The 14757-nt window shown below is 25.6% G+C and overlaps 1 protein-coding gene across 1 annotated transcript in view; it reads left to right on the top strand.

Annotated features, from left to right (window-relative positions):
• The window catches only part of LOC120634345 (odorant receptor 85b-like), a 50330-nt gene extending 36588 nt beyond the window's left edge, over positions 1–13742 (top strand). Inside the window, exons 6-10 of the mRNA XM_039904858.1 lie at positions 9460–9556; positions 10909–11010; positions 11984–12072; positions 13029–13095; positions 13541–13742. Coding sequence (XP_039760792.1) covers positions 9460–9556; positions 10909–11010; positions 11984–12072; positions 13029–13095; positions 13541–13597 — 412 coding nt within the window. The 3' untranslated portion in view covers positions 13598–13742. The remainder of the gene's footprint in view (positions 1–9459; positions 9557–10908; positions 11011–11983; positions 12073–13028; positions 13096–13540) is intronic.
• Positions 13743–14757: the final 1015 nt, after the last annotated feature.

Here is a 14757-nt window from a genome sequence, read left to right on the forward strand (position 1 = left end):
TAAGTAAATAATGTTCTAAAGTATATAATGTAAATAAGTAAATAATGTACTGAAGTATATTATGTACTTAAGTATATTATATACTTTAGTAAATTATGTATTTAAGTAAATGATGTTCTTAAGTAAATAATATACTTAAGAATATAATGTATTTAAGTATATAATGTATTTAAGTATATAATGTACTTAAGTAAATAATGTACTGAAGTATATTATATACTTTAGTATATTTTGTATTTAAGTAAATAATGTTCTTCAGTAAATAATATGCTTAAGTATATAATGTACTTAAGTTTATAATGTAATTAAGTATATAATGTACTCACATATATAATGTACGTAAGTAAATAATGTACTTAAGTATATAATGTAAATAAGTAAATAATGTACTGAAGTATATAATGTACTTAAGTATATTATGTATTTAAGCATATAATGTACATAAGTAAATACTGTACTTAAGTATATTATGTACTTAAGATTTAATGTATTTAAGTAAATAATTTACCTAAGTAAATAATGTAAATGTATTTAAGTACATAATGTACTAACGTATATAATGTACTTAAGTATATAATGTAAATAAGTAAATAATGTACTGAAGTATATAATTTACTTAAGTATATTATGTATTTAAGCATATTATGTACATAAATAAAAAATATACTTAAGTATATTATGTACTTAAGTATAAAATGTATGTAAGTAAATAATGTATTTAAGTAAATAATATACTTCAGTATATAATGTACTAAAGTATTTAATGTGCTAATGTAAATAATTTACCTAAGTAAATAATGTAAATGTATTTAAGTACATAATGTACTAACGTATATAATGTACTTAATTAAATAATGTACTTAAGTATATAATGTAAATAAGTAAATAATGTACTGAAGTATATAATGTACTTAAGTATATAATGTAAATAAATAAATAATGTACTAAAGTATATAATGTAAAAAGTAAATAATGTACTTAAGTATATAATGTACTTAAGTATATAATGTACTTACGTTTATAATGTACTTAAATAAATAATGTACTTAAGTATATAATGTATTTAAGTATATTATGTGCATAAGTAAATACTGTACTTAAGTATATTATGTACTTAAGTAAATAATGTATTTAAGTACATAATGTATTAACGTATATAATGTACTTAAGCATATTACGTAAATAAGTAAATAATGTACTGAAGTATATAATGTACTTAAGTATATGATGTAAATAAATAAATAATGTACTAAAGTATATAATGTAAATAAGTTAATAATGTACTTAAGAATATAATGTATTAAAGTATATTATGTATTTACGTATATAATGTACTTAAGTATATAAAGTACTTAAGTAAATAATGTACTTAAGTATATAATGTATTTAAGTAAATAAAGTTCTTAAGTAAATAATATGCTTAAGTATATAATGTACTTAAGTAAATAATGTTCTAAAGTATATAATGTAAATAAGTAAATAATGTACTGAAGTATATTATGTACTTAAGTATATTATATACTTTATTAAATTATGTATTTAAGTAAATAATGTTCTTAAGTAAATAATATACTTAAGTATTTAATGTACTTAAGTAAATAATGTACTTAAGTATATAATGTACTAAAGTATAAAATGTTTTTAAGTATACAATGTTAATAAGTAATGTTCTAAAGTATGCACTGTAAATAAGTAAATAATGTGCCTAAGTAAATAATATACTTAAGTATATAATGTACTTAAGTAGAAAATGTACTTACGTATATAATATACTTAAGTAAATAATGTACTTAAGTATATAATGTAAATAAGTAAATAATGTATTTAAGTATATAATGTTCTTAAGTATATTATATACTTAAGTATATAATGTATTGAAGTATATAATGTGCTAATGTAAATAATTTACTTAAGTAAATAGTGTACTTAAGTATATATTGTACTGAAGTATATAATGTACTAAAGTAAATAATGTACTAAAGTATATAATGTACATAAGTAATTAATGTACTTAAGTATATAATGTATTTAAGTATATTATGTTCTTAAGTGTATATTGTATTTAAGTAAGAAATCTTCTTAAGTAAATAATATACTAACGTATATAATGTACTTAAGTATATGATGTAAATAAGTAAATAATGTACTGAAGTATATAATGTACTTAAGTATATAATGTAAATAAATAAATAATGTACTAAAGTATATAATGAAAATAAGTAAATAATTTACTTAAGAATATAATGTATTTAAGTATATAATGTACTTAAGTAAACAATGTACTTAAGTATATAAAGTACTTAAGTAAATAATGTACTTAAGTATATTATATACTTTAGTATATTATGTATTTAAGTAAATAATGTTCTTAAGTAAATAATATGCTTAAGTATATAATGTACTTAAGTATATAATGTACTTAAAAATATAATGTACTTACATATATAATGTACTTAAGTAAATAATGTACTTAAGTATATAATGTAAATAAGTAAATAATGTACTGAAGTATATAATGTACTTAAGTATATTATGTATTTAAGCATATAATGTACATAAGTAAATAATGTACTTAAGTATATTATGTATTTAAGTATAAAATGTATTTAAGTAAATAATGTATTTAAGTAAATAATATACTTAAGTATATATAATGTACTAAAGTCTATAATGTGCTTATGTAAATAATTTACCTAAGTAAATAATGTAAATGTATTTAAGTACATAATGTACTAACGTATATAATGTACTTAATTTAATAATGTACTTAAGTATATAATGTAAATAAGTAAATAATGTACTGAAGTATATAATGTAAATAAGTAAATGATGTACTTAAGAATATAATGTATTTAAGTATATAATGTATTTAAGTATATAATGTACTTAAGTATATAATGTACTTAAGTATATAATGTACTTACATATATAATGTACTTAAGTAAATAATGTACTTAGGTATGTAATGTAAATAAGTAAATAATGTACTGAAGTATATAATGTACTTAAGTTTATTATGTATTTAAGCATATAATGTACATAAGTAAATAATGTACATGTATTTAAGTATATAATGTACTTAAGTATATAAAGTATTTAAGTAAATAACGTACATAAGTATATAACGTAATTAAGTATATAATGTTCTTAAGTATATAATGTATTTAACTATAAAATGTACTTAAGTATATAACGTATTTAAGTATATAATGTAATAAAGTATATAATTCACTTAAGTATACAATGTTCTTAAGTATATAATGTATTTAAGTATATAATGTATTTAAGTATATAATGTACTAAAGTATATAATGTGCTAATGTAAATAATTTACCTAAGTAAATAATGTAAATGTATTTAAGTACATAATGTACTAACGTATATAATGTACTTAATTAAATAATGTACTTAAGTATATAATGTAAATAAGTTAATAATGTACTGAAGTATATAATGTACTTAAGTATATAATGTAAATAAATAAATAATGTACTAAAGTATATAATGTAAATAAGTAAATAATGTACTTAAGTATATAATGTAGTTAAGTATATAATATACTTAAGTATATAATGTACTTAAGTATATAAATTATTTAAGTATATAATATTCTTAAGTATATAACGTATTTAAGTATATAATATTCTTAAGTATATAACGTATTTAAGTATATAATGTAAATAAGTAATTAATGTACTCTAGTATATTATGTACTTAAGTATATAATGTATTAAAGCATGTATTGTACATAAGTAAATAATGTACTTAAGTATATAATGTTCTAAAGTATATAATGTACTTAAGTATATAATGTTCTAAAGTATATAATGTACTTAAGTATATAATGTATTTAAGTATATAATGTACTTAAGTACATAATGTATTTAACTATATAATGTACTTAAGTATATAATGCACTTAAGTTTATAACGTACTTAAGTATATAATGTTCTTAAGTATATAATGTACTTAAGTAAATAATGTACTAAAGTATATTATGTATTTAAGTAAATAATGTACCTAAGTATATAATGTACTAAAGTATATAATGTTTTTAAGTATACAAATACTATATGTTAATAAGTAATGTTCTAAAGTATGCAATGTAAATAAGTTAATAATGTGCTTAAGTATATAATGTACTTACGTATATAATGTACTTAATTAAATAATGTACTTAAGTATATAATGTAAATAAGTAAATAATGTACTAAAGTTTATAATGTAAATAAGTAAATAATGTACTTAAGTAAATAATATACTTAAGCATATAATGTATTTAAGTATATAATGTACTTAAGTAAATAATGTACTGAAGTATATAATGTACTTAAGTAAATAATGTACTAAAGTATATAATGTAAATAAGTTATTAATGTACTTAAGTATATAATGTATTTAAGTATATTATGTACTTAATTGTATAATGTATTTAAGTAAAAAATATTCTTAAGTAAATAATATACTTAAGTATATAATGTAAATAAGTAAATAATGTACTGTAGTATATAATGAACTTAAGTATATAATGTAAATAAATAAATAATGTACTTAAGTATATAATGTAAATAAGTAAATAATGTACTTAAGTATATAATGTATTTAAGTATAAATTTTTTTAAGTATGTAATGTTAATAAGTTATGTTCTAAAGTATACAATGTTAATAAGTAAATAATAATGTACTTAAGTAAATAATGTACTTAAGCATATTATGTAATAATAATAAGAACATTTTATACTTTATTTCATTATATGCTTAAGTATATTATTTACTTACATACATTAATTACATTATATACTTAATTGCATTATTTACTTAAGTACATTATTTACTTAAGTACATTATATACTTAAGTTCATTATATACTACAGTACATTATTTACTTATTTACATTATATACTTTAGTACATTATTTTCTTATATACATTATATGCTTAAGTATATTATTTACTTACATGCATTAATTACATTATATACTTTAGTACATTATATACTTAAGTATATTATTAACTTCAATAGAATATTTACTTAAGAACATTATATACTTTAGTATATTATTTACTTCAGAACGTAATTTACTTAAATACATTATATACTTAAATACATTATATGCTTAAGTATATTATTTACTTACATACATTATTTACTTAAATACATTATATACTTAAGTGCATTATTTACTTAAGTACATTATTTATTTTAGTACATTATATACTTAAGTAAATTATTTTCTTAAATACATTGTATGCTTAAGTATATTATTTACTTACATGCATCAATTTCAGTATATACTTTAGTACATTATATACTTAAGTATATGATTTACTTAAATACATTATATACGAACTTAAATACATTATGACAGCCGACTGGCGCAGTGGGCAACGACCCTGCTTTCTGAGTCCAAGGCCGTGGGTTTGATTCCCACAGCTGGAAAATGTTTGTGTGATGAGCAATAAGTGTTTTTCAGTGTTTGGAGGTTTATATGTATTTTCTTATAGTATTTATGTATATATAATTCATAAAAATATTCATCAGTCATCTTAGTACCCATAACACAAGCTACGCTTACTTTGGGGCTAGGTGGCGATGTGTGTATTGTCGTAGTATATTTATTATTATTATTATTTATTATACTAAAGTATATAATATACTTAAGTAAATTATTTACTTACATACATTAATTACATTATATACTTTAGTACATTAAATATTTAAGTAAATTTTTTACTTAAATACATTATATACTTAAGAAGATTATATACTTAAATACATTATATGCTTAAGTATATTATTTACTTAAGTACATTATTTACTTATTTACATTATATACTTTAGTATAATATTTACTTATTTACATTATATACTTAAGTACACTATTTACTTAAGTAAATTATTTACATTAGCACATTATATACTTCAATACATTATATACTTAAGTATTTTATTTACTTAAGAACATAATTTACTTAAATACTTTATATACTTAAGTATATTATATACTTAAGAACATTATATACTTAAATACATTATATGCTTAAGTTTATTATTTTCTTAAATACATAATATACTAAAGTATATAACATACTTAAATACATTATTTACTTATGTACGTTTTATGCTTAAATACATTATATATACTTAAATACATTATATACTTTGGTACATTATTTATTTATTTTAATTATATACTTCAGTACATTATATACTTAAATACATTGTATACTTAAGTATATTATTAACTTAAATACAATATACACCTAAGTTCATAATATACTTAAATACATTATTTATTTATTTACATTATATACTGAAGTACATTATATAGTTTAGTACTTTATTTACTTAAGTACATTATATACTTCAGTACATTATTTACTTAAGTACATTATGTACGTTAGTTCATTATATACTTAAATACATTATATACTTAAGTATATTATTTACTTAAGAACATAATTTACTTAAATACATTATTTATTTATTTACATTATATACTGAAGTACATTATATAGTTTAGTACTTTATTTACTTAAGTACATTATATACTTCAGTACATTATTTACTTAAGTACATTATGTACGTTAGTACATTATTTACTTAAATAAATTATATACTTAAGTATATTATTTACTTAAGAACATAATTTACTTAAATACATGATACACTTAAGTACATAATATACTTCAATACATTATATATTTATTTACATTATATACTGAAGTACATTATATAGTTTAGTACATTATTTACTTAAATACATAATATACTTTAGTACATTATTTATTTTTTACCATTATATACTTAAGGACATTATATACTTCAGTATATTATTTACTTATTGACATTATATACTTAAGTACATTACATACGTTAGTACATTATATACTTAAATACATTATATACTTAAGTACATTATTTACTTATTTACATTATATACTTTAGTACATTATTTACTTATTTATATGATATACTTAAGTACATTACATACTTTAGTACAGTACATACTTAAATACATTATATACTTAAGTATATTATTTACTTAAGAAGATTTTTTACTTAAATACATTATACACTTAAGTACATAATATACTTAAATACATTATATTCTTAAGTACATTAATTACTTATTTAGATTATATACTTTAGTACATTATTTACTAAAGTAAAGTATTTACATTAGCACATTATATACTTAAATACATTATACACTAAAGTATATAATATACTTAAGTAAATTATATACTTTAATACATTATATGCTTAAGTATATTATTTACTTAAATACATTATTTACTTAAGAACATTATATACTTAAGTTTATTATTAACTTAAGAACATTATTTACTTAAATACATTTTATATACTTTAGTAAATTATAAACATTATATGCTTAAGTATATTATTTACTTAAGTACATTATATACTTAAATACATTTTATACTTAAATACATTAAATACTGAAGTATATTATTTACTTCAGTACATTATATACTAAAGTATATAATATACTTAAGTTAATTATATACTTTAATACATTATATGCTTAATTATATGCTTTTTTAATGACAAGGTTGCTTGGAAGCATCCGGCTCCGCTTTCAGCTGTCACAAGATAGAAAAATGAATGTTAAAATGCAAAATGTAAATTGTTGATGTTGGAAAAGAGCAACTGCTGAGTTTCTTGCCGGCTTTTTCTCGATAGAATCTGCCTTCCGAACTAGAATACATGATAGAATCACTACAAACAGACAGACTTGACGTTTCAAAAGTGCTTATATTAGCCCTACTTGAAATAAATGAATTTTGAATTTGAATTATATTATTTACTTACATACATTAATTACAATATATACTTTAGTACTTTAAATACTTAAGTATATTATTTACTTAAATACATTATTTACCTAAATACATTAAATACTTAAGTACATTATTTACTTAAGTACATTATATACTTAAGAACATTATTTTCTTAAATACATTATATGCTTAAGTATATTATTTACTTAAATACATTATTTACTTAAGAACATTATATACTTAAGTATATTATTAACTTAAGAACATTATTTACTTAAATACATTTTATACTAAAGTATTATATACTTTAGTAAATTATAAACATTATATGCTTAAGTATATTATTTACTTACACATACATTAATTACATTATATACTTTAGTACCTTAAATACATTATTTACTTAAATACATTATATGCTTAAGTTCATTATTTACTTAAGTACATTATTTACTTAAGTACATTAAATACTTTAGTACATTAAATACTTAAGTATATTATTTACTTAAGCACATTTTTTACTTAAATACATCATATACTTAAGTACATTATTTACTTAAGTAAATTATTTACAGTAGCACATTATATACTTAAATACATTATATGCTTTAGTACATTATATACTCAAGTATATTATTTACTTAAATACATTATTTACTTAAATACATTATATACTTAAGTATATTATTTACTTAAGAACATTATTTACTCAAATAAATAATATACTAAAGTATATAATACACTTAAGTACATTATTTACTTATTTACATACTTATTTTCATATCCGGATTCCGGTTGACCCGGAATATCAGGTACAACTGTACTACATTTTATCTAAATCTGCGGCAATTTATTTAATATATAAGTTTCAAAAAATGTGTTAAATGGAAAACCGCTCAACCGATTTTGTGCAAACTTCACATAAACCATCTATTTAATAGTCCGAACAAAGCCTAAACATTTGGTTTGGATAGGTGAACCCGTTCTTGAGTTATAAAATTACAACGAAAAGTGGCATTGATTTTTATATATATAGATATAAATGCCTTAATGGCACCAAAGTCGCTAAAAGACTGATATAAAAATGCAACTATAACTTATATTATTAATATCGGCATCTGCGATAAGAGAGCCTAAGGTTAGTGGAAAAGCGCTCAGGCCGCGATTGCTAGAGAGTCGCAGGTTCATATCCTTTCCGTTCCGATTTTTTTTATGAATTTTCAAATTTATTAAATAATAAAAGTTAGTGGTGCTAGCCGGGGACAGAAGTCGTTTCCCCTCGAAAGGGAGACCGAACCACTAGGCTATTACCGCTTCATCATATCAACCCAATAGCACGGGAGCACGGGTCTCCTGCCACGATGAGAAGGGGTTAAGGCCGTAGTTCACCACGCTGGCCCAGTGCAGTTTGGTGGACTTCACACACCTTTGAGAAGATTCTGGAGAACTAAAGAAGTGATATTTTAATGGCTTAAAACGCACATAACTTAGAAAAGTTAGAGGCGCCTGCTGGGATTCGAACTCGCCACCACGAAAGTGAAGTCGAAGTCCTGCCCACTGCGCTATCACCGCTTCTTACCGCCTATTACTCCTCTACCTCTTAAGAAGGTATATATTCCGAATTTTATATGTTTGTTATATGTTGTTATTTCAGACTGTCCAGTGATATAGAAAATATGTACACGTTCTCACTGCTCGTCAACTTTATGAACAGCTCGGTCATTATATGCTTCTGCCTATTCTGCGTCGCTGTAAGTTTTTTTAAATTCCACTACTACGTATCCAGATCCTTGACTGCAATCTCACCTGTTGAAAAGTTATGATTCAGTCTAAGATGGTAACTGGCTTTACTGTGACTTACAGAATGGGTCGTTACTATATTGGACTTACAGACTGTAACACTGTGTGTGTGTGTGTGTGTGTGTGTGACTATGTGGAAAAAATGGAAAAGTTTGTGAGCTAGCAACATTCCGCGGGTGTGAAGTGAGACATACGCGGGGGGTTATCACTGTCTTTGGACACAATGCACTGCGTGCAATAATGGCTGAATGAATAGAATAGAATAAATTTTATTGTTTTAACTGTTTACTTTGTTTTGGTGTTGTAAGTGGGAATAGTTCCAACAGTTTGCCACTTTCTGGCGCGCAATTTCCTTACATATTTAGAGTTTATATTAAAAATTATATACACTTCAAATTTTAAACTTTAGACACTAACTAAGAAACGTCTCAAAAATATTCGTTAATATTGTAATACGCCTTACTTATTGCCAAATTCTTAACCTATTTTTAAAAATATTTCCGTCTAATTTTTTTACCATGAGTGGCAAATGGTTAAAATTTTTTATACCACAAGCATAAGTATTTTTCGCAAATACGTAACATTTGTTTTGGGGAACACTTAACAATATTATTCTTATATTTTCTGACAAAATACTCATTTGAACAAAAATGCATATTTCCAAAACATATAGGCAAGTTACGGTACGATATTTTTTATTTATAAATACATTTCATCGTATCGTAACTTGTATATAATTGTATATAATTCATAGACATTTTTTTTGTAAGATAAATGTAGGACTCTGTATTTTCTTAATTCTGTGTTATAGTCAAAGTCAAATATTTCTTTATTCAAATATGCACTTTTGATGCTTTCATTAAATACATAATGTCCATACATCGCTCCATCGCGATGTGATGGAGCTAGAGCTAAACGGTTATTATCACGTAATGTTTGTGATAATACCTGGACCAACAGCGTCAACACGCTATCCGAGGTTTCCGAGGTAAGGTATGGCGTTGGACAACGCAAGGATTTATTATTGGAATTGTCAAAAAATAACTAATAATTACTGGCCAAACCCTCCCATACCGGGAGTCGAATCCACATTAGTAAAGAACATTTACTAAGGATACAGGATACTCCGATGTCGGAGAGAAACGCGCGTAGTACTCTACCTTGCAGAAGATCTGTTTGGTTTTGACCACACAAAACAGTAATATTGGACAAATTATTAATTACACCGTACATAATTCGGTAAATAGCTAATTAAGGCTTATTTTCATTGTAAACATAACCTTTGTTTTATAAAATATTTCAGTTTGTTGAAAAATGGAACGAGATTGCCTACAAGATTTTTTTTATAACAGCAATATCTCAAACTTGGATTCTCTGCTGGTACGGACAAAGATTAATGGACACAGTAAGTATATTAATATACGCCTATGTCTGTAAGTGAGCGGTGATAGCCCACTGGTAGGAGCTCGACTTCACTTTTGGGGGGCCAAGTTCGATTTTCAACACGCACCTTTAACTTTACAAAGTATGCTTAGCCCCTTCTCTCTCGCCTGTAGGAGGCGCCATTCGACCTTCCTGGCGCAACGGTGAGTGCTGTTAGTTTATGTAGAAGGTCCCGGGTTTGATTCCCGGCAGGGACAATTTGGGAATTTATAATTTCTGAATTTTCTCTGGTCTAGTCTAGTGGGAGGCTTTGGCCGTGGCTAGTTATGTCCCTACCGACAAAGACGCGAAAGCGATTCAGTGTTCCGGTAGATTGTCGCGTGTCGCGTAGAAACCGATTAGGCATACCTATGACTACCATACTCCCTAACAGGTTAGCGCGCTACCATCTTAGACTGCATCATCACTTACCAGGTGAGGTTGCAGTCAAGGGCTAACTCGTAGGGGAATAAAAAAAAAACGTGTGTGTACTTATACACGCGTTAGAATTTAAACTTCTTTGGCGTCACAAAATAAAAATCTTTCAAAAATTTTATCTTTCGCCTTATTCTACGTGTGTAGAAAAAACGACACTAACAATAGAAAAAAGATATTTCATACCTTGAAAGTTATTATAACGCACTATCTAGTCAAATAAAGTTTATTTAAACATCTAAAAAAAATATTTCTACATAATTAAAGAAATGGACATAATAAACAAAATTTAATTTGGAACATTAATGGACTCGTTGTCGAACAACTAAGTTTCACTCAACATTAAAATGAGATTTTTGTACAATTGAATCCGCAGACTTCGAAAATCCAAAGAGTACACAGTCAACCTTCTAAAAATCCACTACTAAGTTGTGGTTGTGTTTAAGGGTTGAATCCCGAAAATGACCGCACGAAATATACGGGTGCAGTCATTACTACCAATATTTTATGTTTAATTTTAGAGTTCGGGCGTAGGTGCAGCCCTTTATAACTGTGGATGGTATATTGCGTCACATAAGATCAAAAAATCTATTCTAATTATGATTCACAGGTAAGTTTCGAATAAGAGCCAACAAACATCTATCTAGAGAGATGATGATACACTCATCCCAAGTGACTTAGAAAGTGACGAAGACTTTACAATTGTTCATTGTAAAGTCAAAAACTCCTGCCGGGCTAGCACAGGCATCTTCAGACAGGGAATATAATTATAGTGTCCACCTGTTAAATCAGGGAAACATGGAATAGGGGAAGTTTACCCCCGTTTATTATTACACAAATATTATTTGGATATTATTTTCACTTGCGCCAATGCTTTGAGAGTTAATAAAGCTCTGGGATTAGATAATTTAGTATCCTTTACCCGGAGATAATTATCTCCTGCCCATGCTAGCCGTGCTGAGAAATATAGTTTTGGTATGGTACTACCACACCAAAACTATATAAAGTTTGAAGAAATTATAAATTACACCATACAAATTCTTCTGCTTTCTACGAGGGTTCCAAACGCGTCCCGGTCTAAGAAGAAGCAGATGCAGTTCTGGTTTCACTCAGAATTATTGATGCAGTTCTGGTTTCACTCAGTCTGCGTCAAGTGTATCGATGAAGGTAGTTAAAAGCTTTGAGCAGCCACCGTTTCATAAAAGAATCACAGTCTGATATTATAAATGTGAAAGAGTGTGTTGTTTTTTTGTCCTTCCTTCTGACCCTTACCAGTTATCAAGTTTTTTTGGCATAGAGTTAGTTAAAAGGATGGAGAGCTACGCCACTGTTATCCCAGAAAAACAAACTGTTTCTACAGGACTCGTAAAAAAACTGAAATTAACGCAGTCAGTTTTTAAGAGATAGTCCTAAATATTGCCTAAACTAAACTAATTACAATTATAAACAAAGTATAAATTTAATGGCATATAATGACATAATGATCTGTATACATTGGAATTACTTATATGTTTATAATGTAACTATAATAATATATGTATAAGTTTATAACTTTATATTTTCCAGGGCCCAAAAGGAAGTGCACATAACAACATATGGATTCTCTGTTATATCTTTAGCGAGCTACGCAACGGTTGGCAAATAATTTTCTATAGCATTTTTAGTATCAAGGATAGTATTTTAAAAAATCTATAAGATTTCAAGATTAATGGTATAAAATGTGAGGCATAGGATCAGAAATTTATTGTATGTATGCCCGTCAGTTCGGATGGCAAGACAGTTCAGGCTTGCAAGTAGAAGCATTCATTATGACAGCCGATTGGTACAGTGGGCTGTCGGGCTGCTTTCTGACTCCAAGGCTGTGGGGTTCGATTACCACAAATAGAAATTTTTCGCGTGATCAACATAATTTTTTTAGTGTGTGTTAATCTGTATATTATTCATTAATATTCATCAGTTATCTTGGTACCCATGACACAAGCTACGCTTACTTTGGGGCTGGATGACGATATATTTTTTAATTATCACTGTCTGAACCTACACTGGCCTTAATCTGCTAATCTCTTATTTGTTTTCAGATTCTTAAGACTTCGTGGTCATATTTTACACTCCTAATTAATATGTATCAAGAGTAGAAAATGATACCATCACAGCCATTCTCGTACGATTGATACTTTAGTTGCACGCAAAAAATGTCAGGTACCTAGGTACACTAATTTTAGTAGTCAAGTATTAACTTTAACAAGGGAGTTTGTTACTTTGTGAAGTGAAAACTACCTTAGTCGCGTTGAGGGTTTATATTACCTACTTCATCATAATCAACCCGCGTCCATTTTGTTTTTAATAACACGTATATTATTTGGATATTATTTTCACTTGTGCGCCAATGCTTTGAGAGTGGATAAAGCTCGGGGATTAGACAATTTAGCATTATTAAAGCTTCGCGTCGGAACCATTTTTGTCGTAGTAAATTGATAAATAAAACATTATGTAGTTTCACACACCTTGGTTTTAATTTACTTACGTTATCTATACCTTCCTAATAATTATAATTGTAGAAGCTCTTCTCTAGGAACTAGAGATTTGGAGAGGGTGATCAGTTGAAATCAAATGTAATACTAATAATAATAATAAATTGCGACGTATATATTTAATAAGCGCGACCCGTTAACGTAGCCGCCTGTGAGACACTGTGGTTACACTCAATGCACAAAAACTTATGTATGATACAAAGATTTGCTTACGCAGTAATCCCCACTATAAACAACAACCTATAACAGTCCACTGCTGGACTAAAGGCCTCTCCCAACGACCATGGCAACTTGTATCATGTATAAATAATGTAATCACCACGCCTGGGCAGACGGTTTGGTGATCGCAGTTGACGTTGCTGCTCGTTTGCTGTTACATCCCCTTGGTTTTCCGTGTGGTACAATTGTCAACGCCCCTTCTGTTTCCGCGGGTGTTTTACGTATATGCATATACTTGCTTTAAATATTTTACTCAGAAAATATTGACCTAAATTTGTATTGCTTTTGGGTAGGAGTAGCTTTATTTGGCAGATCTTTTCCGGCATGCTCATTCTGCCGCCAAGCAGCATAACTGTGTTCCTTGTCAGGTTCCTGGCTGAAGAGCGTTGTGGCTTTTCTGCATCTATTTTATCTACAAAGGAATATACCTTGAAATATCGCCTGAGACAAATGTTTTAGCAAAAATGTTTTTACGTGTAATGACGAAGGATTTATAGATATGCCTTTTTTTTTAAATCGCATTAAAAAAATCTTTTGTTTTTGAT

This window comes from Pararge aegeria, chromosome 23, assembly GCF_905163445.1.
Source record: "Pararge aegeria chromosome 23, ilParAegt1.1, whole genome shotgun sequence".
In the NCBI taxonomy this organism is placed as follows: domain Eukaryota; kingdom Metazoa; phylum Arthropoda; class Insecta; order Lepidoptera; family Nymphalidae; genus Pararge; species Pararge aegeria.